Source organism: Bacillus rossius, chromosome 5 (assembly GCF_032445375.1).
Source record: "Bacillus rossius redtenbacheri isolate Brsri chromosome 5, Brsri_v3, whole genome shotgun sequence".
Taxonomy (NCBI): Eukaryota; Metazoa; Arthropoda; class Insecta; order Phasmatodea; family Bacillidae; genus Bacillus; species Bacillus rossius.
Genome location: NC_086333.1, coordinates 81,130,555 through 81,156,317, shown reverse-complemented (window position 1 = coordinate 81,156,317; position 25,763 = coordinate 81,130,555). Strand labels below are relative to the sequence as shown.

The window sequence follows — 25,763 nt, the reverse complement described above, 5'->3', positions numbered from 1 at the left end:
ATAAAGTAAATAAAATAAAGTAAAATTACATGAAAAAGCATCAAAAGAACCCAATTATAATGAAATAAGTGTACTTTAATAGAATCAAATTTCAATGATTAAATGCTTGAATTGTAACGAAATTAGTGATGGGATTTTCGATACTTCGATACCTCGATACCTTCGATACCTCGATACCTTCGATACTTGACGGTATCGCAAAGTATCAAGTATCGAAACTGTAAGTTCGATACATTTTTTCGATACTGGAATGCTTGTTCATTTGTATTGAATTAAGTTTTGAGTCGCCATCGTACAAAATACAACTGCAGTAGAACCTCGATGATACGTTCCCGTTTCATACATTTTCCTGTGTCATACGCTGATTAATTTTGGTCCCGCCGAAATTACTACTATATTTACAATGGTTTACTTTCCCGGAACATACACTTATAAAATCATTAATTTCCTGTTTTATACGTTTTTAGGAAGCGGAAAAGTCCTAAAATTCACAAATTTTTTTGTTAGATATATTCCTCCTGATAAATTACGTTTGAATTATTGCTTTTATTTTGAAAAACGTTCATTGTTTACCTTTGCAAACGTAAGGCTGGGTTCACAATTAAAAAAATTAAGCGAGTGCATAGCAAGCCATGCACACGACCTGTGCACACGACCTGTGCCAACTGCGAAATCGGTTCACAATTGAATTCTTACTGTTAATTTCAGCCAATGAAATTTCGCGAACTATGCGACATCTGTTAGCAGTGTTAGTAAATAAACATATTAAATTTCAAAATAACGATAATACTATTATTATCTCGACATTTTCTTACCACAATATGGTTAGTAAATATAAACATATTTCTAGTCCTGCCAAAAAAGCACCCTGCTCTTCTCTAATTGGCTGTTGTGCCATGCGTACGCGACCAAAATAAAATACAGTAGAATCTCGTTATAGCGAGCACGGTAATAGCGAGAACACTGCTATAACGAGGTATTTTTGAGGAATTTACGGCGTGAGAGCTTGAAGCGCGCTTTTGTTATTTGTCTGCTTTATCTCCACCCCTCTCGCTCGCCACTAGACATCTTGCCGTTGACGCCTGTCACATTCTTCAGCCGTGCAGTCGCCACCTAAGTGCGTGGCTTAAAAAATAGAATCCCGTCCTTTCTTTATTTTATCAAACTTCTGTTAGTTATCTGTACCGTGTGTAGACAAAGTTTGATATTGGAACAGAAACAACGTAAGAAAGTATTTTTTACAAATTAGAAATATGTATGTTTTTGTTTTTATAATCGCGTATATTTTCACGTTTTTTTTGTTATCTTAAAAGAGATAATATTAAAAAGCCGCTCTAATGAGATTTAATTGTTTCTTGGTTAACAAAAACTATTAATTGTTTATATTCTATTTATTATTATTTACGCGACGTCATACTGTACGCGTACGCAATACGACTGGATTCGTTGCTGCAACATAACATAGCAAATTATGCGGTAACGAGTAACGTAACGATAGTAACGAATACATACGGGTACGCATTTTTTCGTTACTTTTACACTTCTAGTAGGCACTACTGTATTTATTTCCGAATCGCTAGGACAGTTTTCTTGTAACTTTTGTTTCGGTCAGTTGTTGGGGTATTTGTCCGGGAAAGGGGTGGTGATGGTTTGAGTTTAATCCCAAATTTATTTTCTAAAAAAGTTGACCGGTTTCTTTAAATGAAAAAAAGTATAGTTTTCCAGCGACTATTTTGTTTGAGGCGTACGTGCGTTGCCGCAGCCGCACTCCTGCTATTTTGTAAGGAATTAAATCGTCGCGCTACACTAGCACCACCTGTTAGCAACATCCCGAACCAACATGGCCGCTAGCAGACAGCCCGCGTCGGCAATAGATAGCAGGACAATGCTGCGTCCGCCGCGGGCTGAGATGCTATACTTACGTGGCGTGGTAGGGTATTCTGGTTATTTTGACGCAATCGGTGATCGCATCCGTACTTATGGGGTATCGTTTTAAAGAGAATTCACACATCTGCTCACAGAAATTAAGATTTCGTTAATATAACCTGTTATTTTCCAATTATACAGGTTTAAACACAATTTTTATGCTATTTTCTGTTAATTTTTATTTTTTGGGGGCCAAAATTTGTCCAATTCGGTTATAGCGAGGACACGGTTATAGCGAGGATCAAACCCGGAACCGTGACACCTCGCTATAACGGGACTCTAGTGTATATTCATTTCACTCCTATGCGCACGACCTCGTTCCCATGCACACGACCAACTTTCTGCTATTGTGAATCGTTAGGTTAGGAAACATGGCGTTCATATCCTATGCACACGACCTACTGTTATTGTTACTGTTATTTTTTCAATTGTGAACCCAGCCTAAGAAAATAACTTTATCGCACCATAGATATGGATAGTATCAGGAAGACTGTGCACTTCGCTAGTAGCATCTATGGCCAGCACCAAGCGAGACTAGTGGCGCAAACTAGCAATGATTATGAAAATGGTGCACGCGCTTTACCAAGGCACGGATCTCATATATTGTGCATTAATTAATCTTTGAACTGAATATACTCGTTTGTTATTGTTTTCTTACGATCGGATTGTTTTGTATTTTATGTTTCTCAAGTTAAAATTTTATTGAAAATTGTTCTGTTGCATAAAGTTGTTTGTAAAATGAAACAAACAAGCAAAAATTTCTGGTTTTCTATTTACAATAGCCTAATTTTTTTAATTTCTAATTTAGGCTTGCTGACTTTTCCCTCCCTCCAAGAAAGGACTTCAAACATTTTGTAAGGCCACTGTTTCTCATGACAGCTTTACTTGATTATGGACTGTATTTTACATTTCTGGTGGTTTTATTATATGTATATATAATGATGAATTCATATCTTTCATTAATATAATGCAATTATTTACACATTATGTATTTAATTTTAATCTGACATAATGCTGGTATGATAGATTGAATTTATATAGTTTAAAACTAATTTATGTTATTTGTAATAATTATTACTTAATGGGAAAATATTTTTCCCTGGAGTATCGGAAGTATCGAAAGTATCAAAAGTATCGTAGTATCGAAAGTGTGGTATCGTCCCACCTCTAAACTAAATAAATCGAAGGATAGAACTGATGGACGGACGAACACATGCACGCACTTGGATGAAATTTGGCCTACAGTGAGTTCATAACCTGGATTAACACACATACCACATATTAATATGAAATTCCATCCGTAAGGGAGTGAAAAAGTGATAATTCCATTTTATAACAGAAAAAAATCATGGGTCATAGACATACAAATAGTGAGTGAGTGTCATTTCAGTATGTCTGACACACGATCATACACATAGTAAGGTCGGGCAAATTAATATTTTTCTCCTTGGTGAGACCAGTCCGCTTAGTGGAGCTCGCAGCGGCTAGCAAAATAAAGGCGCTAATAACAGTTTTGTTCTTAACTTCATCAATAGATAGAGTTGACTTGAATTTTAAACGCACCATCGTTTGATGCTTTTGTCATGTCTTTATTTTTTTTTTGTTTGTGCCGTATGCGTTCCTATACCATTCATCCGATTGCGATGAAATTTTGGTGAGTTGTTATGCTCATGCCCGTGGAGGTTTCTGAGACGGTATAACTATTTTGCAATAGTTGGAGCACGAATCGTTTCAAAATATGCATTTATTTCATATTATATAGCGGCACTTTGTATGTTTTTGTTGCATAAGTGCGCACGCACGACACAATTTATTTAAATATAAAAGAGAGACAGAGAGATAAGTTGAGATAGAGCGAGGTATAGAGAATGAAATGGGTTAGATAAAGAGATATATAGATGTATATAGCTATATAGAGATTTATATATAGAAGAGATAGAAATAGTGGAAGGTATATATGTATGTATGTAGATATAAAGAGATAAATAGATAGAGATACATATATATAAACATATATAGATGTAGATAGAGATAAATATATATTTAGAGAGATGTTTAGATGATTTGTATATGTGTAACTACTACAAACATATTCCAAAACAAAACTGAATTAGGCATTGCAATGCATGCCGAGCATTAGCTAGATAATGGAATCTTTTCAATATTAGTAATCTCTTATTTTTCAGCTTTTTTCTGTAGTGCTTATAAGAGTCTAGATTACATACAGAACACCAATTTTTATATATATAGAGGTAAATAACTATACACTGGCACGGGGTCTGAAAGTGATATACATAAATTATTTTGAACACTTGACATTAAAATTAAGAAGACAATTACTAACTACATCTGATTTTGAAAAAGGTCCCCTTCACCCTGTGTTCAGCCCGGGCAACGCCGGGTACTGCAGCTAGTACATACATAAAATTCTTGAACCAACCAAACTTAAAAAAACATGAAATCTCCTATTCTTACACTTGGGCATAACACTATTATATTTTGAATTGCTCAAGTTCTTGTTTAAATGATATCTTTAACATTGAATAAATTTGCAATCAATATTTCTGCCTCTGCAATATTATATTGTATTTTGAAAATGCCATTTTTTTTCTGTGTTATGATTTTATATTTTTTTTTTCCAGTTTACAACAAATTTTTTGAAAACCATTAAAATCAATGGTTTTAGATATGGGTAGTTCTTCTGTAGGTATGGTAGCATGCTAGTTGTAATCAAACCAACTGGTTTCTGTATCTTGTTTCTAGAATTGGTAGTCCACCTAATTCCGGGCATTGAAATTCTGCGTCTCTTCAACGCAAACAGGGTTGCGCAGTACTTCAAGGACATTCCAGTAGCAGCCAAGCAGGTCGGTACGAACTGTGACGCGCATGTGCGATGTATGCTATTTAGTAGGGACGTGCGAAGCTTTGAAATTTTCGAATCCGAAGCGAATATTTTTTGGATTCGTATTCGATTCGTTGAAAAAAATAATATTCGTAAATTTTTGAAGCTTCGAAGGCAAGTGAGTATAAATTAGTCTTCTTTAACTTGGCATTTAGTAGAGCCAATTATTAAAATGTGCATAATTTCTGCTTTAAACTTCAGGAAAATTGGTTAAGTATTCGTATACTTACGTTGAGATTAAACATACGGACGGCGTACTTGTACAATTCCGTCATACATAAATATTAGGTACCATAGCAAATATGAATGCCTTGACTATTACTAGTGCAGATATTCATTACAAAATCTTTATTAATGCATTTACATCCACAAGACATAAAAAAACACCACGTTATGCTTAAAATTTAATTTACGTTTTCTAATGTTTATTTACTACGACAATATTACCGCCATTTTGCGGCTAGATGCTGCCAACTAGCCGAACTACGCCAGTCAGTTGCACAATGCGCACACAGTGTATTAACATGATCACGGAAATAATTTGAATGGAAATATGTTTCTTAGTTTTTCAGATATATACCGCATGTTTTTCTTTAAATTCTTGTTCGGAAAGTAAAGTGCCGTGGTTGCCAACCATTACATTTCACAGAATGATATTGGCTTGGTGGTATCCAAGTAGCCTGAAATTGTCTTCACTGTATTAACTGCGATCATTTATACCCTCTCTTTTCTATGTCTCGACGTCACGTTTTTTGTTTACTTGTTCACCACGTTGGTTGAGTTCTATAAGCGTGCAATGTAAAATTTGAATGGTAAAAAATGTAATTACATTAAACTTTAATTGTTTAAGTAGAAAGTGTCACCGTTTTATATTTTTTCTGACGTATATTTGTAAACTAAACCTGCAATGGAATCGAAGGAAACTGCTAAGAGATCTCGCAGTGAAGTGTGGAATTATTTCACAAAATTGAGTGACTGAAAAGTTGCAAGCTGCAATAAATGCAAAAAGGAATACAAAATTTCAACAGGCAAGCAGTTTGTAATGAAATGGGGGCCTTACTAAGCGTGGAGGGAGGCCAGAACCTGGCATGGACTGGGGTATACGTGAATGGAATAGATCAGGTATGCACGGTAAATGGTTTCAGGTACACAGACATTTTATTCAAATTCAAAATTAATTCAAAAACCATTACCTTAACATTTCTGATAATGTTGCAAGGCTGAATACATAAAGTGAGAACAATTTCTGACAAAGCGAGTTAGTTGACAATTGTAATTTTAATGGGTATGCCGACTACACTAAGCGATCCAAACAACGATCGTCAATAAGAGATAATGCGCAGTTAACTCGAAACACAAGCATTGCCACGAATGAAGTTATATTACAAAATTAAATTACAAAACTACTGCAAAGTGCAGGTACAAGAAAGAAAGAAGTAACATTATTCTTTAAAAAACTTTAACAAACAAATACGTGCGACGACGTCTCAGGGGGAGACAGTTACAAACAGAAAAACGGAAGCGAAGATGAAGTTAAATTTAATGCAATAATCCAAACAATTTTTGATGGTGGCGGCCGAAAAGGAATTTAGACAGAACAAATTCAAGAACAAATGACTCTACATTAGGGTGAGGGCCACCGCCTCACTGACGACTCAAACCAACTTACATTTCTCCCCTGAGGTCGCACACGCACAAAGTTCAACTAGAAGCTCTCGGACTACATGCTAGTAGAATTACAACAGATCAGCTACTGCTGACAACCGAGTCTGACTAAGTAAACCAGTAGAACAACATGGTTGTAGCTGAATTTATAAGCTCGCGCCACAGCGCACACGTGCACCGATCAAGTGGAGGGGGAAACGAGTAAAAATTGAACATCACTAGGAAGGTGAAAGGGAGGGAGAAGGAGGAGGGGAACGTAGTGCCGGAGGCCCGCGATTACGCGCGCAGTTCGAAATTAGCGGACCTGACCGCTACAAGTTTTCTTTATTATTTAGTAAGTGAGTCGCTGTTAAAAGCGAAAAGTGCATAAGATGTTGCGTGAAATGTGTTATTTGAAGGTTATATAAACAAAAAATGTGTAAGCTTACTAGGTACGTTTATTTGTGATTAAATAAAATATTAGGGAGTAGAAAAATGTGTTCCCGACGGTTTCAGTCACTTTCACAGTCCACAAATTAGCATATCTAGCACAAAATTTTTTGTTATACATTTTAATTAACTCAAACCATTTTGTGAATTTAGTAGTTAGCACAATGATATGGTGTTGTTAACAGTATGAACAAAGGTGGGGATTCAGGCTACAGATATTTGTCAGGCCCATTTCTGAATAAAGGAATTTGGGGCAACAGTAAGAGCCACATAAAAAAGGGAAATATGACAGGAACCTTAGAAACAAACTTTTTAAGGGTAGTGACAGTACAAAATTAAAATAATTGTGCTGTATGTCATGTGGGAGCAGTATTGAACACATCTTGAAAAATTATTCAAACTTCGATTCGAATTCGAGAATATTTACAATATTCGCTTCGAATTGGATTCGAACTGAAAATGTCCACTTCGCACAGGCCTACTATTTAGAAGCATTTCTAAGTGTGAATACTTTGGATGATTCATCACCTATCGATATCACACACAGAGTTTTCAATTTTGCTAGAAATAATTTAAAAAACATGAAAAATCTTTTTCTATCAGTTTTGAAGTGAAACTTCTTTGCTGAGGGGGCTACAATTTTTGAATGTTACGAAATTCCAATTGCATGAGGGGAATAGTTAGGTTCGTTGTGGGGGAACCGCTAGAGGAGAGTGAGTTAGTGGCGACGCCGCTCCAACAGCATGCACTAGCGGTCGAAAGGGAAAACATCAGGGGGGAAGGTACGTAGCGGAGCATGCTATATGCTAGTTGTAACGGCCGGGAGGGGAGACAGCAGGGGAGAGGTAGAAATGACACAGCAGTGTTGCTACAGAATACTTGTAACGCTACATGTGTTTGTCTACTCCTCAGTTTTTGTAACTGCTAATACCATATTTCTTTTATTTAATTTAAAGTATTGTTACGAACGCAGACAGGTTCGGAGCTGGCTGGCAGCCCGCCACGGCTACTGGCGTCACACACAATGTCACGTGCTGTCCACTGACGTAAGGCATGCCACACGTGCCTGGCCGGATTACAAGGGTCGTCGTAACCTCCCCTTCCCCTCTACGCTCCCCGTGCATCGTCCTTCCTTGGCGCTGTTATCTATCGCTGAGCGGCCTTGGGAATTCCGAAGGTTGCCGCACAGAGTGGCGTGAATGGGCGCTGCCTTTCTGGACTTTACGGACGTCAGGTCATCCCGTCACAGCTGCTCTCGTTTGTTCTGGAAAGATGACCCACTAGTATAAAAGGGCGACGTCGGCCTTTGCGGGAGTTCCGGGCAAGTTCCGAGAGTTCGGAGAGTTCCGCGAGTGAAGGGAAGTGTGACATCAGCGAAGAAGCCCTTGAGAGTGGCGTGACGCGGAGCGACGGGATCAATTGAAAGTGATGGAGTGGTGGAGACTGTGTGTGAGGACAGGTGCTTGGTGTGGGGCTAACCATTGTTGAGCCTAGCTCCAGTGAGGAGTGCGAACTGTGGAGCTTTACAGACATTGAGTGACTTGCGAATAAACATTTTTAAGTGCCTGTGATTGGTGATCGGACATTTTTAAGTACAATCATTTATTATTAATAAAAATTTTAGTAATTAATAAAAACTTAATGGGAAAACTTAATTGGGCTATCCCTTGCATACCCTGTTCTCCCCTCATAGGTCATAACAGTATCTACAAAATATTTATTTGTGTGGAAAAGAGTTATTGGTGCAATTTTTATGTGAATAGTGTGATTGAAAATGTAAATAATTTCTCTATCTAAGCCTAATAAGCAAGAAGTTTCACAATTTACGTAACAACTATAACTGAAGAAAATATAAAATGGCCTTCTGTAGTCCGTAAAAGAAAAGCTTAAAATATTAATTACTTTTATAGCACTGTCACGACCGTGCCCTCTTGTGTTTGGTTGTGGCGCACTCAACACACGCACACATGCACGTCATCGGCGGGGAGTTCAAATGCCATAAGAAGCGGTATTGGGAGGCGTGGTGACATATCGGGCTCTGTGGGTAGCAGCCCCAGATGCCGTAAACTGCTTACTTATTTAATTAACAGAAATACAAAGTTTTCCAAAGTGTAAAATTTTATTTTGAAGAAGTTATCGAACTTTATAACCTTCATCTGTTAGCCCGCAAATAAAATTGTATCCAGTGCTAGTTGGCATTATTTTTGGTTACGTTAATGCCTGTATAGAGTGCGCACACGTGGTTGAATATCAATATCAATAGCTTACCGATTGCGTTTTTTACGCGCACTGTCTCATTCCAAGTAAACTACATTTGATAGCATGCACTCTTTCATGGTTAGTGAGTACTACGATGATAGTTATGCGTTAGTTTAGCTCACGTTTGGTTTAATTAAATGTACTTTCCATGTATTGGCTTTGTTTTTATGAACATCTTTACCTCAACAATAATGATTTTTTCGCATAAAAATCGCACCCCTACTTTTCAAATTGGATTTTAGTGTTGACATCGTCCCGGGCTGCGCCCTTCTGAGCCCGATGTGCCACCACCTCTCCTCTTACACGCTGCGAGCCCCCTCCTTCCACCTCCACCCTCTATGACCGCCCGCTGAAGTGCGTGCGTGTGTGTCGGCCCGCGCCCGCCGATGTGACGTCAGTGCTCCGCTCCCGAGAGTTGCCGAGCGAGGACGAAGGGGCAGTGAGTCGCGAGCGCTGCTAGAGGAAGGAGCTTGATGCACCTGTCGTCGTTCTCGGAGGTTTTCAGTGCTATAGGGGGAAACGGGCCTCGCCACACACTAGCTATGTCACAGCCCTGAGAACAGTGTAGCCGGGTCCACATGCCTATTCCTATTATACATGTGGTGGCGACCTAGGATTCGACGAACACTTCAACCCCCATTGTGGTAGCAGTGTAAAATGTGAGTTGATTATGCGATAAAACGCTGTAATTAACTTTCTTGAAAGTTCGTATCTATGTGTAAGGCTGTCTGAGGTTGATTATGGAGCGTTCTGTGAGGCGGACCTCGCAGGAGTCAGTTTCCTGTTCATGTCTTGTCTGTCAAGGACTTGCTCGGGCATCTCCTCATGAAGGAGTGCCTGCGTCTGAGGGCGGACTTGAACGGGCGGCTTTGTGCCGTGTTCAACATGTTCAACCAGAGAACCGCCTGCCCGGCGCCCAAGTTCTTCAGCGAAACGTGCGAGAGCATCGCCGTCGCCCCCAAGGGAGCAGCAGTCATCTCTAGCGTGGGGCAGGCGGACGCCTTCCTGGACACACTGACGTCCCGGAACGTGATCGTTGACGGGCCGTGCGAAGGTATCGTCACGGTGTTCCCCCTGTGGTTTGAGAGTGGTCGAACTGCCAGCACAACAAGCCAAGCGAATAAGAAAGGCCTGAGTGGTAACTTAGTAGTTATTTTCATAAGCACGGGATGATAAACCTGCTCATAATCTCAGTTAGTGTAGAATAGTGATTAGAAGATAAGTTGTGTTAAAAAAATTGAAGTGTTTATTAATTATAAATTGTGAATTTTTGTTGCTCTCAAATAAGCATTTATTGGTACTCAAAAAGTAGTTTTTAACCTATTCAGACTAGTGTATGGTAGATCTTAGCTCATTTAAAAGTTGATAGTGTGACAAGTATAGTAGAATTGCCACCATCCTAATATTGTGGATACTAATATTTTAAGGTTTGGGTAATTGCATGGCTAATGGGTTCAGAAAGAATAAAAGAGATTGTTTTTTTTATAATGGTTAACACTCAGCATTATTGAGCATTATAATGTCTATTTTTCCCTAAATTCACTTAAAAAACACAAAGCTAAAAAAATTTCCGATTGAGTAGCCTAACCTACATTTGGGGACTCTGGTAAAACAGTTACTACGTACAGTAGAATCCCGCCGATGCGACCCCCCTATGATGCGTCCATTCCGTTTATATGACCGTTTTTTGAGAAACCGTGAAAAATTTGAGCAGAGAAAGTCTAAATTGAGTAAAATCGGCTGAAAAATAAGTCTGTTACACTTTGTTGGACGCTATGTGTTCACGTTTATCTTGGCGGGAGCTGTACTGTAAACAGGTAGGCAAACAAAAGACGGCTAAAAATAGATACCACCCCTCTATACTGTCCACGCGGCAGTGTCTAGCCGAGCTCGGCGCGTGCACTATCGCACGAAAAGCCGTCTCAGCTGTCATGTTATCTTACCCGCCCACACGAAAAGCCGCTGTGGTAGCTTCTGCGAGAGCGTAAAAAACTCGTCCGGCCAGGCTGGCGGTAGCGGCGGCTTGACGTCATACGTGACGTGATGACGCTTACCTCTCCCATCCCCTGCTAATTCTTCAAGGCTCATCCCTCCCAGAGCCACAAACCATGTAAAAACACCCCCCCCCCCCCCCCCCCCCCCCCCCCTTTTTCAACTAACATTTCAACACAGTCATTCCCTCCCTTATTTCAACCTTCTGCGTGAGAAACTGTCAGCATCCTCCTCCCCTCCCACACCGCGTGCGGCAAAAGCCATGTTGTATAGTCCATTCTCGGTAAAATAAATATTTTTATGGGCTTATACGACTGTCCTTCGCTGTTAATAAATAATTTATAAGTTTAAGTTATTATGATACAATTTGTTTATTAGTCACACAGCAGTTTCTGCTGAAAAATCTCTAATACCTCAAATTTTTTGAATAGAAAAATTTAGCAGGGCCGTAAATATATATATTTTACTGCATAGTTACTTTTCCATCTCCATTCCTACGTGTTTATTTTGTTCCTTTTTTTACGCTGCGGAAGGGACGTGGAAAACATAATTGCTTGAGCTGTCAAAATAAACATTGCTGACGGCAAGGGCGGGAGAGCATCCTGTCGGTCTGTCGCTGTGATTATCTACTCCAAAAACATGTCACAGCATTTCAGAATAGCATTGTTCTTATATCTTTCGTTTATAGCCGAATGTTTTCTACCTGATCCACACAAGTTCCTTCGCCACGTTTTGAACGAAAATAACAACCAGCCAGCTAGCATAGCCGAACTCGCGTGACGTGAATTCACTTTATAATTGGGGGGGGGGGGTTAAAAATTGGCCCGAATTCTCTATTGCGACCATTCCGTTTATAAGTCCGTTTTTCCGGGAACCATGAGGGGTCGCATCAGCGGGATTCTACTGTATATGCTAAACATTTTAGTTTGGGTTGATTATTTTTTTCTGCTAGTTTCCTGACAGAGCTTTTGGCAACTGACAGTATAAATACAGTATTTGAGGATTCTGGTAAAAAAGTTGTATTTTGCTAAACATTTTAGTTTGTGGTGATTATTCTTTTTCTGCTAGTTTCCTCACAGAGCTTTTAGCAACTGACAGTATAAATACAGTATTTTAATGAAAGTAGAATAATAATCACATATCCAGACCACCCTCACGAGACGCAGGCTGCTAGCACGGTCGTGTCGTGTGCCCGCAGACCCGCTGGAACTGAGCGACGTGCAGATGCGTGTGGACCCCGTGCGCGAGCTTGAGAAGAAGCGCGCGGAGCTCCTGGCGGCCGTGTCCTGGGCCCAGTACCGGGCGGAAGCGGGTGGGAGCGGGGAGCCGCGCAGATACCCGCTGCTCTCGGAGTTGGAGTACAGGTGTGTTGGTCCCGGCACGGCGCTCCACACACCCGTGCTGTGAGCTTCCCATTGGCTTACCCTGCGTGTCTGCCGAGTTACGAAGGTCCTGAAGGTCGCGAGTCAATAAGTCCAGTTATTTATTAAAAAATTTTTTTGGAACTTCTCTTGTAAATGTGATTATCTGAATGTAAAAAAGTGTTACAAACATTGCAAGTTAAGTTGGCTTAGAGGAAAACACGGGAGTTTCGGCAAAGGAACGAACATAAAATCGGTGGTAGATATGCAGCTTGCTTGTATAGTTGACGTGGGATGATGAAGGGATATGGAGTCTGGGACCGTGCGAGCTGGAACGTGCCGCAGACTGCCGGAGGAGCTGGCGGCCCTGCGCAAGGCGCGCGAGACGGGCTGCCGCGAGGCGTCGCGCAGGCTGCAGCAGCTGCTGGTGCTCAGGGTGAACCGCGCGGTGGCCTCGTGCCGGCGCTGGCGGGCCGGGGACGAGCGGGGGGCCGAGGAGGCGAGCGGGCCCGACCTCCTCCCGCGGGCGTGCAACCTGCGCTCCCGGGTGCTGGCCGTGCTCTTGGAGCTGCGCGCCGTCTGCTTGGCCTACCTGTCGCCGCTGCTCACCACCCACCCCTTCTGCGAGGCAAGTCTCGCTCCCGCTGATGCCAACTCTGGTTCGCTTGTGTGTATAATGTGCTCATTTACTATCAAGACTCGTACCTGGCCATGTACTATTTCATTCTGACACAAGTATTTGGTCCGTGCTGTCGTCATCGTGTTGTCCATAATACTTGTTTAGTTTCATCGTTGGTTCTGTTTGTCCGACATCAACCGATTCAGTCTTGTTTTCTGTGAATTTTTATCGTCATATTTTTATTTATTTTATTTTAGGATTTTTCCCATGGCAAACAGTGCAAAACTGCAATGACGTATGTCCAAAAAACTGCATTGAATCAAGATACCCGATTGCATGAATCATTTAAAGAATGGTCCATTAACTTGCACTGTTCATCATGCTTTCTCGACAGGTTTTTGTGATGCAACTGTATCCTAAAATTGTTTTTGGCGTGAGATTCCCCACGTTTCTACTGCCACATGCCATGACAAAACTGCCGCAAAGAGCGTGTTTGTTTTTATTGAACTGAAAAAAAAATTAAGCAGCTAGCTGCCATCTTTTTTTCTCTTGGGGAAGGAAATTGGTTAAAAAAAAAAATACAACAGACAGGTAGGGAAACAAGAGTATAAAAAATAGTATTCTTGTGCCATGAAGAATGGAAAGGGGAACAATGAAGAACCGGTGCAGTGTTTCTTACACGGCAATAAACGGAAACACGGACCATAAAGAATTCACTTGTATTCTACTGGAGACATGTATGGTGCAATCCATATTTTAGGGCGATCCTTACTGTAACTATAAATACAGTAAAGGTCCGTTATAACGTAAGTTTATAACGGCGCCAAAAGTTTGTTATAGCGAATTTTCGTTATAGCCAAAATTAAAAAAAAAATCTTTTTTTTGTAGCATTTTTAAAATATGTTATTTTCTGACTTGTTTTTACTATGGAAATTAACAACCAAAGTAAAGGAAATATACATAAAACTTACTAAAATAATATTTTTAAGCTATATCAGCACTTGCCGACTGCGAAATATGAGACCGCGTGGCCATGATGAGGCCGTCACGCACATCGTGGCTAAGCGCACAGCTGTTTGTTTACGTGGAGACGGGCAGGCGGGGTCACGCAAGGTCATGCCGGCCGCTTCCTGTCGCTTTGACAGCAGCTGGTTTGCTGGAGACGTGCGCTAAGCTGATGATATCGGGTGCATATTCGCGAATACAAAAAAAATTTAAAAAAATCTCTAATTACATTGGACAACCACACAAATTATATAAATATATATGACGATATGGAAGTTTGGTGAACTTCCCACCAATAATATGCGGTACTTTTCAAGCAGTTGTTCAAACACCTCAATTTTTCTGTGTCCGAAAGATTAAATCTCTCCGCGTATTCTTCAAATAATTTTATAAATTTACGTGGATTTTCCGTGGATTTTGAGGAAAATACAGGCATTTCATCTGACCAATGCCTAGCAGGGTGATTTAAGGCTGCTGTATCCACTACTATTACTTGTTGTCCGGTCGCAGTGTTGGTAATCACGTCTTGTGAACGGTAAGTAGGCGTAGCCTGGTGTGACGACGCGGATGGGTCTCGCTGCGCTGACGTCATCGTTTCCGCCACAGACGCGCTCGTTGTGTCGACGTTTATCTGTGTATGCGCTGCCGCTCCAGACAATGACAAATGCTGCACGCAGTTCTCGAGCTGGATCAATTTTCTATTCACGGTTCGAATGTCGTCTGCACTACTCGCTTCATGTCGTTGTAACGCGGTATTTACGTTCGCGAATTGTGTTTCGCTAAGCTGAACGTAATGGTTGAACTGTTCCTCTGCAGTACGTTTCGCAACCTCTACGCACGTAGTTTCTGTGTTAATTACGTGTTGTTGTAGCTCGGTTACTTGCGCATCAATTTCTTCAAATCTGTTCATTACCGTTTCACGAATGTTATTAACTTCCTCCTGTGTGTCGCGAATTTGTGTAACTAGCTGTCTGGTTACGTCACAAATTTTAGCTTCTACTTTGCCTATCAATTCAAAGTGTTGTCGCGCTAGCTCTTCAGACAAATTTTTAGACTTCCGCCGCTTCGGACCTCTGCCTAGCCATCTCGTCCGATAATGTTTTTGCCTGTTCCGCTGCTTCGGACCTCTGCCTAGCCATCTCGTCAGATAATGTTTTTGCCTGTTCCGCCGCTTCTGACCCCTGCTTAGCCATTTCGTTAGTTAGTCTTTCCGACTGTAACCTGTTTTGTTCTGTTACTTCTACACGCTGGGATTCTAACGCAGTATTAATTTGTCTGGCCATTTCGTTAGACATATGTTCGGTTACTTCCATACGCTGTGATTCTAACCAGTATTAATTTGTATAGTTACCACATAAAAGGCTCGCATAAAATCCTCCATGGAAATATTATTCGTGTTTTCTTTAGCTGCCTGCACAACTGGTTCAGAAGCGTTACTTTCCTCTATGCGCGCGGGTTCGGGAGCAAAGCTACTTTCCTGACCTGCCTCAATGCTTAGTGTGGGTGTGTCCTCTTTGTTTTCGTTTTCAACACAGCCTAGCATTTCTTTCTGGCCCTCGACTGACGTTTCCTCCTTGTCAGAGCTGGTCTTTTTGTGCCTCAGGAAATACATACCTTCGTCGGCCATCTTGTAGTGCTTCCGACTTACTAATATGCTACGCTACAGCAAACTACACAAATGCACTTTTGGTAGACTGTCCAGTGCGCGTAGACCCTCGTCGAAGCCCCAAAGTTGGATCGCCACTGAAAGTTAACTTTTATGCTGCTGGCCCCTAGTTGTGGTAGCCACTCTAATAAATCTCCTTGCTCTGTAATATATGGTGTTCAACTCTCTCTAATTATTGATGTGTTCTCACAGGGTTCTTGGCGCCTACCCTCGTCGCAGTAAATACCAGGAACGCTGCTACTGGATGGTCTGCCCAGACTGATAGTCCAGCTAGCACGTCACTGCCCTGTGTTACTGTCCAGAGAGTAATTATTAAAAAGAAATTTGGTATTGTTGTGTGACTAGTGGAAATTTGCATATAAATGAAATAATAATTACTGAAAAACATATGATTTTAATGGGTTCTTGAATATGGGTGTGAAGTTACGGTTAACATGTGATTAAGCGAGAACAACCAAGGTGTCAAACCTAGGCGTCGGTAATTAGATGCAAATGACGTCACTGGAACACATTGAATATCATGCCGGGTCTAGCTATACGCTGTCGGAGACTTGAGGCTCTCTTCACAGGACCTCCAGGTGGTCTGCTGCTACACTGGAACACTGGACGCTGTAAGCTGTAATTGGCGAACTACAGAAGGTCTGAGGTAGCCGGGTATCTGGCTGAAGACTCGACTTCCCTCTCGTCCTAGAAAGTCTGGTTTAATCTGGATCGGTCTCACCAATCGTCGTGGCCGATCGCAGCTGGCGCTGACCTCAGTTGTCTGGAACCACTACGGGACGAAAACGGGACCGACGCGGAAGTTGGCACTCGATGTCGCCGATACTCCCTATCTAAGACTTATTTAGTCCAGATACAATTCTCTCAACTCGTAGAGCGGAGAATTCTAAGTAGTACACGATCGCGGATGACGCGAATCTTCTATTCCTCGGGTGGCAACCAAGGCTTTGGTTCGCCCCAGCCCGAGAAACGTCTTCCCGCTGCAAGATGGCGATGGCGTCTCCCTTCCTCTTACTTATAACTATTTACTTTCAGTCCCTAGCAACCAAGGAGCTATCGATATCAGCAAACAGAATAAACTGCATAGTGAAATAAAAACTTGGATGTTAGAGTGTAAGAGTATCGAACTAAGACCAAATGAATAAAGTTTCCAAAGAATAATTCTTAGAAGACCCTGAAGTTAAAAGTGTGTTGTCTATGGCAATAAGCTGTGTTATATCTGTTATACCTTGGTTGTCCTCTTTACAATAAAATAGTTAAATACATAATATTGGTCCATGAAATATACAATTAATGTTACAATAATAAAAATAATAACAATATAACTGTAAACAGTTGTACTGGTTACAAGGTGTGTAATCTATCGCTATAGCAAAAATGAGCCCACGTTGCATTCGTTATTTCCGAAATTTTTATCGTACGCAGCATATGCAAAACTGACGGTGCCGATGGCGATTATCATTATAGCGGACTTTACGTTATAGACCGTATTCGCTACAACGGACTTTCACTGTATGTTATATTTTTTCCCCCAAAATTATAGATGTGACCCGTACGCAGGGGCGATCCTTCTGCGGGTAAATACGGATAAATGTTACGCAACTTTCGGATGATTGGTTCGTAATAGTCCGATTCATTCGCTTTGGAAATGCTTGTACTGATATTTAGTTCTAGGTGACATAAACTTGTCATAAACCATCAGTGTAAATGTTCACGTTGAATCATTTGAGTGAAATATAATCTTGTTTAATAGTAATGATTTCTAACTATATCATTCGGAAGCTTAAATCACAATGGCACGGGTAGAATTAAGAGGATGATGTCGTTGATTTGTCAAGTCTCGAGTTATTTTTTGTGTTCATTCTACGGTAGTTTTCCTATTGACAGTTTGGGGGTGACTGTGGGGTTCGCGGAGAGGGCTGACGTGCCGACTGCGTGTTCCAGTCGTCGGAGCGCCTCCTGCTGAGACTCGTGGAGGTGCTGCTCTCCAACTGCCAGAAGAGCGACACCGTGGCCTACTCTGCGCAGCTCTGCGCGGCTCTGGAGTCGACCGGCCTCGCCTACCTGGAGCAGCTGTTGGAGGACTGCCTGCGAGGTGCCGTGTTCCCGAGCCACGGCCCGTGATGTGCATGCAATCTGCGCAGTGGAAACTTCTCCGTCCGACAATTTACAGTGGAACCTCATTATTACGAGTACGGGATACTACAAGACCGTTGTTACGACAGTTTTGTAATGCACCGTCAGTTTGACTACGTAAATCATTCTAATTTAAACCGGTTACTACGAGTGCCTCCTTGTTGGCCCTTTTGTAAGTACGAATGATTTGAATGGCATCTTCAAAAAAGGAATAACACAGTCAGTTGAAAAAATTAACATGCACGCAGTAAACACAGCTGCGTGGCTACACGGGCGCCAGATGGACTGGGTTCTTAGCAGGTATAAGTAAGGATCAGGGGAGGAAGGACTGGTGACAAACGACATGCGCTTTCTCTCTTTCTTTCCCTCTCTCTGTCTGTTGATGACGCCAGTTGCTTCCCCTCCTAAGTCGGCGGAGGGGTAAATCTAAAAATAGACCAACTAACACCCTTCCTTTCTTCCTTCCTGTTTTTTTTTTTTTTTTTCCCCCCCACCGCTTCACATACCTTCCCTCCGCGACCATGAACGAGTTGGTCTTTGTATCAGGCCATTTCATTCATGATTAAATCAAAAACCGTTGTAGATAAAAGAAATTCCATAGAGACACTTTCTATCCCTAATTTAATTTGATACAACTTTTATTCGACATGTTTTTTCACTATAGTGCACCTTTTTCAAGTTACGGTGTGAAATTAAGACTCTTTGGACGGTCCAGAATCTAACTTGACTTTAATTTTTTATATTCGGTTATTACGAGAATTTTTGCCGATGTCAGCTCTCGTAGTAACGAGGTTACACTGTAGTTTTCCGGAAAGGTGTTTTTGGTAAATATTCTGGGTAAAATTACAGGAAAATTGTCTGCAAAGCCAGAATTATTTCCATTGAGTTAAATATTCACAGCAATGCACAAATAAAGTTTGTCAACTTGTTTGACACAAAACGAACTAATAAAATGTAGATTTAGTTTTTCTTTACCACTTAATAGCTTACTTTTGTTAACATATTTTTTAATCCCGCCATTATCATACAGACAGTCAAAACTCTATGAATTCTACTTACTTTTTAACTTCGAAGGTTTTTTACCTGAACTGCAATAAATTGTAAAGTAATATTTTACAAGTGCTACAAAAAATTTTTACTGGATTATAAATACTAAAAACTATACTAGTGAAGCGTTCAAAAAGCTCCAGGCGTACAGAAGTACTAATAAGTCCTTTCATGTAGTAACTCCGTGAAAAGCGTTAGTTCCCCTACGTGTTTCAACATTGATGTAAGAGAAATCATTTCAAAGGCAAGGCACATTTATTAAGATACAATCGATCATGAATGCTTCTACACACCCTAATGTTAGGGTTCTACAAACAAGGCAATAATATGTGAAGCGTGTCATCCGGGTGTCGATCATGGGTAAGACAATCAGGTTATTAATTTAGATGTGGCCACGAAACAAATTGTAAGCAGAGTACAATAACTACCACGAGTCAATATGACACTAAGCTACATCGCGAACTTGAATTTCGACACTTACCCATGATCGACCGGCCGAGACAACAGGACAAACAGCTCGTCCAAGAAACTTAAGGTGAAGTCGTGGGAGCAGCATGTGGTCACGATCTTATATAACTTTAACAGGAAAAAAGTCTGCAGGCAAAGAAAATAGGTCCAGAGAAGGGGAAGGAGGGAGGGTCACCAGAAACTGGAGTGGACAGGAAGGGTAAGTGGGATGTGGAGAGGGGAAGGGGTAGGATCACGACACCTAACATCGATGTAGGACGAAGACAGCCGAAGGCTCACTGTGGCGAACACAAGTTCGGCGCACAAGGGTTCAGGCAACATCATAGAAAGCTTGTTCTATTATCCTAGTGCATTTAACTACGAGTTGGTGCACACTTTACATAGCATACCATGTGATTTTTTTTCATGTATCAACTTTCACTGTGAAGGTTGTCAACTGTTATATAAATACCCAGTTTAGATACTTAAATGGGACTGCGTAGTCAAAAACATGATCTATACGCTTGTGTTTCAAACATATACTAAGTATTCAAAAAATTTTTGCTACTGTATTTTTATTCTTACTAACCGAATTTGATGTGTATATGTATTCGAGAATAATTGCTTTTTGTATTTTATTCTAATTTAAGTACTGATATTTACTAAGGCCTGCTCATGTCACGTTGATTCTCAGAGTGGCAATGCAGTTTGAGGTTATATAGTATAAGTTATAATGATTGAATTTTTGAAATATTGAAGTATCATTTGTAAACACACACAATTTCAATGTTTTGGAAAAAGCTGATTGGCTGGTTATGATGGCAGATAGTAAGCTCGTGATGACCTCGTGTGCAGGAGAAAGGAACCAGTCAGTATGATGTATTTAGCCTACGGTACTGTGCTGTGTGAAGCTTTGTAGTAAGAGTGTTGTCCCCTACTTTGGGAGATTGAAGAGGCCACTCCAGTGTTTCAGGGGCACTACGCAACCCGCATTAACCTCACAAGATTCAATGCTATTTTCATTTTGCTTATAATAACTAATTAACTAATATAGATTTTGAAATGATGCTTGCTTGATATGTAAGTCAAACGATGCTCTTATCAAAAACCCATTTCTTCAAAAAAACGTGCATAAATTATGATTTTATACTAATCTTTACCAATTATGCATAAGTGTGTATTGTCTAGGTTTGAACTGTAATTTATGAACGTTTTTTGAAGAAAGGGGCTTATGATAAGAGCATCGTTGTCTTGCATATCAAGCAAGCATCATTTCGAAATATATATATTAGTTGATTAGTTATTATAAACAAAATGAAAATAGCATTGAATGTTGTGAGGTTAACGCGGGTTGCGCAGTGCCCTTGAAACACTGGAGTGGCCTCCTAAGATGTGACGGGACACGGCGGCAGACGCATCGCGGAGAGCGCTGCCCGAGAGTGAAGCCACGTGTGGTGGTGGGGGGTGTGTGTGCGCAGCGTGGAGCGTGCCGGCCTTCTACGCGGACCCGGCGTGCGTCCCCGACGACGCGATGAAGCACGCACAGCTCCTGCACGGCGCCGGCACGCACCTGCTGCTGCACGTGGCGGAACGGGGGGCCCTCGTCGGGGACCTGGAGACGGCCCGGATGGTGCCCGGCTCGTTCGCCCAGCTCGTGAGTGGCGCTTCAATTCCAGTGTGGAAAATTGAAGCCTGGGTTTTTCTTTTTTTTAATCCAAAGTTATTTCACAGGGAAATTCGAAGAACTCAATTTGGCTTTGCAGAAATTGAAACCACGGCACTGTGAAGAGTGTCATAGGTGTATTTTTTTTAATTGTGTGCATTCGGGAGTGAGTTTGACGGGAAGGGGATGACCTGTGTTTATCCTCCTCCCTAAATTTAAAAAAAAAAAAAAAAACCTCTTTCCTTTTCCATTAACAAAATGGAAGAATTTAAAATAAAACAGCAGTCAAAGATGTTTATTCTTCCACCCTCCCCCTGAAATCCTAAAGAAAAATATATCATACCACACCAACCAATTTTTTTATTTTTTATTTTTTTTATTTTAATAAAACAGCAGGCAAAGTGGTTGTATTCCCCCCCCCCCCCCCCTCCCGGAATGAGAGTGTGCGATACTGCCTGTAGGGGAGTCGTGTGTGTGCCCCTCGCAGCTGAGGGCAGGCGTGCTGCTGCTCAAGAGCGCGGCGGGCGACGCCCAGGAGGGCGTGCCGGGCGCCGTCGCACGGCTCTACTGCGCTGTCTTCTCGGACCTGAAGCACTTGGTGCGCCGCCTGCAGCCGATCCGTGCGCCGACCCGCACCGGCTGGCGCGGCTGCTCCCCGGAGTGGACGGCGTGCCTGCGCTCGGTTGCCGACGGCAGTGTCAAGCACTTCGTCAGGGCCGTCCAGTTGAAAGGCGAGTGTCTGATTACCTTCCTTTCCAGCGTGACGCTGTCCACTGGCAGGTAAGATCCAGGCTCTGGTGGCAGCGACTGATATAGAGTTCTGACCGCCCTAGGCTAATTATGAGGACGCACCCCCGCCAGGCGTGTGTGTTACGGTCGTATATTAGTTTTGACTTTGTTTACTAGTGTGAAAATTTTAACATGGTTCCTATACTACCTATAAATCAGGGAGTCCCAAGCTTTATCAGTTCACAGCACATTTTGTTTTAGTGTTTTGTCTCGGTCTAGTTAAAATATGTAGGATAGATGCAGTGATGCTAGATTATTAGTGCATGCGAAGACACAATTTCAGCCCCCCCCCCCACCTTCCCAATCCTCGCGCCCTAGGCTGCAGCCTAATTAGCCTAAGGGTTAATCAGGCCCTGTCTAGTGGTGTCTTTGTGTGTGTTCTTGTTTACTCTGATGAGAGAGAGGAATAATGAACTGACACAAATTGTTGCCTTAAAAGTGTGAAACACGTTAAGAGTTCATGATATTTAAACGATATAGCCCCGCTAATAAATGTTTAAACACGTTTATATGTGACAAAACACAATAACATCACTAACCAGTGAATTTCTGCAACAATGTCATTTATGCTGTTTTCACGATAGAGCCAATGTTTGTTTATTTGGAAGTTAGAACCATATTTTTATAATGACACTTGAATACAGTAAAATGATTCTCTTTTCTGTGAGCGTTACATCAATTACTGCAGAAGACAAAGTTGAAAAACATGGCATTGACACCTTTTCAAAGAGTACCTATGTTTTGTGTACACCATGTGCTATCTCTTACAAACCAAACATGTGTATATCTATGATGTTTATGTTGTTACTAAGTGTACATGGATTCAGGTTTAAAGTTAATACTACCACAAGTTTGGGAATAAGAATGTTGCAATTTGTAATGTTCAACAATATTCACTCTGCTGCATTTTTTTATGTAAAATTTGTAATTTGTGACCATATGTGATGTATATAGCTGTATTTTAAAAAAAAATCAACGATTTGGCTTTTGGTTGCATCACAAAAACTGTAGAAATAGAAACGTGATGTTTGCGTATTGTGCCAGTTCACGAACATATAATGCTCCCCCCCCCCCCCCCCTCCTTTTTCATCCAAACACACACACACATATGTACACACATGCGTGCAACACACACGTTCATTATGCTCTAGACTAATGTGGTTTAAGTGGTGACACAGTTAAGACACAACATTCATTTTTTGAACTAAGCTGTTCTGATACAAGGTTACGATTATAATGCGACCCCCCCCCCCCCCCTTTTTTTTTAGTTCCTGCAGGTTTCGAAAAAATCATAGGATTATATTCAGGTAAATACGGTATATGCTACAAATAGGCATCTGCGAATACTATATTTATCATTCAAATCAAATTTTTTATTTAATATTACAATATTCACGAATATTTAAATATTTTTAAATCAAATTTCAACATACAGTGCATTTATTTTTCACACTTCACACAGGATTCCAAGAAAAATTGATTTAAAATACAATAAATAAAAAAGAGAGAAATATAGATGGAACCATATTAAAGAGGTATAAAATGTAGACAAATCAAAAAATCTATCATACTGTAAAATTTTTAAGTATGCAAATAGCTTTCTTTATATAACTGATTATATACGTAAAATAATGAATAATGTATACTGTGGTACCTCGTTATTAAGAGTACGGGATACTACAAGACCTTCGTTGTTACGACAGTTTTGTAATGCACCGTCAGTTTGACTACGTAAATCTTACTAAATTAAACTGGTTATTACGAGTGCCTTCTTGTTGGCCCTTTCGTAAGTACGAGTGATTTGAATGGCATCTTCAAAAAAGGAAAATCACCGTCAGTTCAAAAAATAATGTTCACGCAGTAAATACAGACAACTGCGTGGCTACGCGGGCGCCAGACGGACTGGGTCCTTAGCAGGTATAAGCAAGGATCAGGGGAGGAAGGACTGGTGAAAAACAACATGTGCTCTCTCTCTTTCTCTTGACGGCACCAGTTGCTTCCCCTCCTAAGTCGGCGGAGGGATAAAACTAAAAATAGACCAGCTGACACCCTTTCTTCCTTCCTTCCTTCACTCCTTTTTTTTCCCCCCACCGCTTCACATACCTTCCCTCTGTGACCATGAACGACTTCGGTCTTTGTATCAGGTCATTTCATTCGTGATTAAATCAAAAACTGTTGTAGATACAAAATATTCCATAGAGACACTTTCTATTCGTAATTTAATTTGCTACAACTTTTATTCAATACATTTTATCACTATAGTGCACCGTTTTCAAGTTACAGTGTGAAATTAAGACTGTTTGGACGGTCCAGAATCTAACTTATCTTTAATTTTTTATATTCCGTTACCAGAATGTTTGCCGCCCTTGTCAGCTCTTGTAGTAACGAGGTTCCGCTGTAATTATAAATTATATTCTGTATTTATTAAATATAAAATCCACGTGTAAATGTTGCTGAAAGAAAATCTAAATTAATCAGTAAATCATCTTTCAAGTTCAATTTTTTTTTTACAATTTTTTTTTTTTTTGTGATTGGGTCCCAGTGGTGTAGGAATATCTATTGATAACCATATATTTGTATATACACACACGACTTGGAATTTCGAATAGAATATCAAGTTATTTATGAATATTGAACATACCAAATTATTCATGAATATCTAATATTTTTTCAAGTACGCACAGACTCGTAGCTACAAATGCTGCAAGCAGTAATTATTAACGCTATTGTGAAACTGTAGATGACATATGCTGTGTGCTATGGTTTTCACTGACAAGTATCTTGCGTGCAGAATTTGTGAACAAGGCGACTGCCACTGCTGAGCAGTCCGCCAGCTCGGGAGACAACCTGGAGGCTGTCTCGAGTCAGCAGAAGTCAGCCGTTGATCCTGAGGAGGGGAGTGGTGATGCGACCAATGGCAGCAAGGCGGGGATGAAGGCGGAGCCCAGAACTACTGCCTGCACGAACGATATCGGACAGGAGAACACGACTAAGGAGGACGGGTCTCGCAAAGAAAAGAAATCGAAAAAGGGGAAGAACAAGAACAGTAAGTTAAGCTCTTGTTCACAAAGACCTGTCATGGACATTAGCATCGTTTAAGGCTTAAAATTAGTAAGTGTACTATTTCTCTTTAAAAAAAAATAATTCAATATCAAGTTTCTCCTGTATTTAGACATTTTATCAAATTATTCTTTGCAATGGGGAAGATTAATTTACCATAATATGTTAGTGGACATGTGCCATTGCTGGTTTGTGCTGCTGGTTGTAATGCATGAGTGCTACTGAAGATGGACCTTCTACTGTCGTGCAGCAAACAGTCGGTGGTACCAGCCGGCAAGTTTTACTATGAAGTAACACTGGATGCAGTGGCGGATCCGGGGGGGGGGGGGGGGGGGAAAGGGGGCCACCAGGGGCAAGACTCCCCCCCCCCCCCCCCGAAAAACCCGTTGTCTGCTACATTAATATTGCCGGCAAAAATGATTGTTTCTGAAACCAATAAAATATTTTAATATGATTAATGAATTTCTTGTAGAATCATAAAATCTGATGGTTGTATGTTATGTGTAGTGTGAGTAGATTAAATACAAATTGAGTAACTTTAAGACATTTTTTTCTCTGGCTTCTCTGAAATCCTAGAGTGCCCCCTCCGAGGTGAACCTCTGGATCCGCCACTGACTGGATGTCATAGAAGAAACTTAAATGGACAAAAAAAAAGCCAATATTAGTTACAATCCCAGGGTGTCTACAGGTCATGAAATTCACGAAATGAACAGTTTTGGTGCGAAAAGTCACAAAAATTTAATTTTCAGCAGGCTTTTGCTAACTTTTTTTAATGTCTCACTTCAGTGTTTAGTGGC

The 25,763-nt window shown here is 40.9% G+C and overlaps 1 protein-coding gene across 9 annotated transcripts in view; it reads left to right on the top strand.

Moving 5' to 3' along the window:
- LOC134532109 (uncharacterized) overlaps positions 1 to 25,763 on the top strand; it is a 120,630-nt gene that overhangs the window by 79,948 nt on the left and 14,919 nt on the right. For all 9 annotated transcript variants that reach the window (XM_063368419.1, XM_063368421.1, XM_063368418.1 and 6 more), the window contains 8 exons: positions 4,690 to 4,790; positions 9,986 to 10,235; positions 12,372 to 12,537; positions 12,880 to 13,162; positions 17,769 to 17,919; positions 20,933 to 21,108; positions 21,605 to 21,848; positions 24,698 to 24,952. In XM_063368419.1, coding sequence (XP_063224489.1) covers positions 4,690 to 4,790; positions 9,986 to 10,235; positions 12,372 to 12,537; positions 12,880 to 13,162; positions 17,769 to 17,919; positions 20,933 to 21,108; positions 21,605 to 21,848; positions 24,698 to 24,952 — 1,626 coding nt within the window. The remainder of the gene's footprint in view (positions 1 to 4,689; positions 4,791 to 9,985; positions 10,236 to 12,371; positions 12,538 to 12,879; positions 13,163 to 17,768; positions 17,920 to 20,932; positions 21,109 to 21,604; positions 21,849 to 24,697; positions 24,953 to 25,763) is intronic.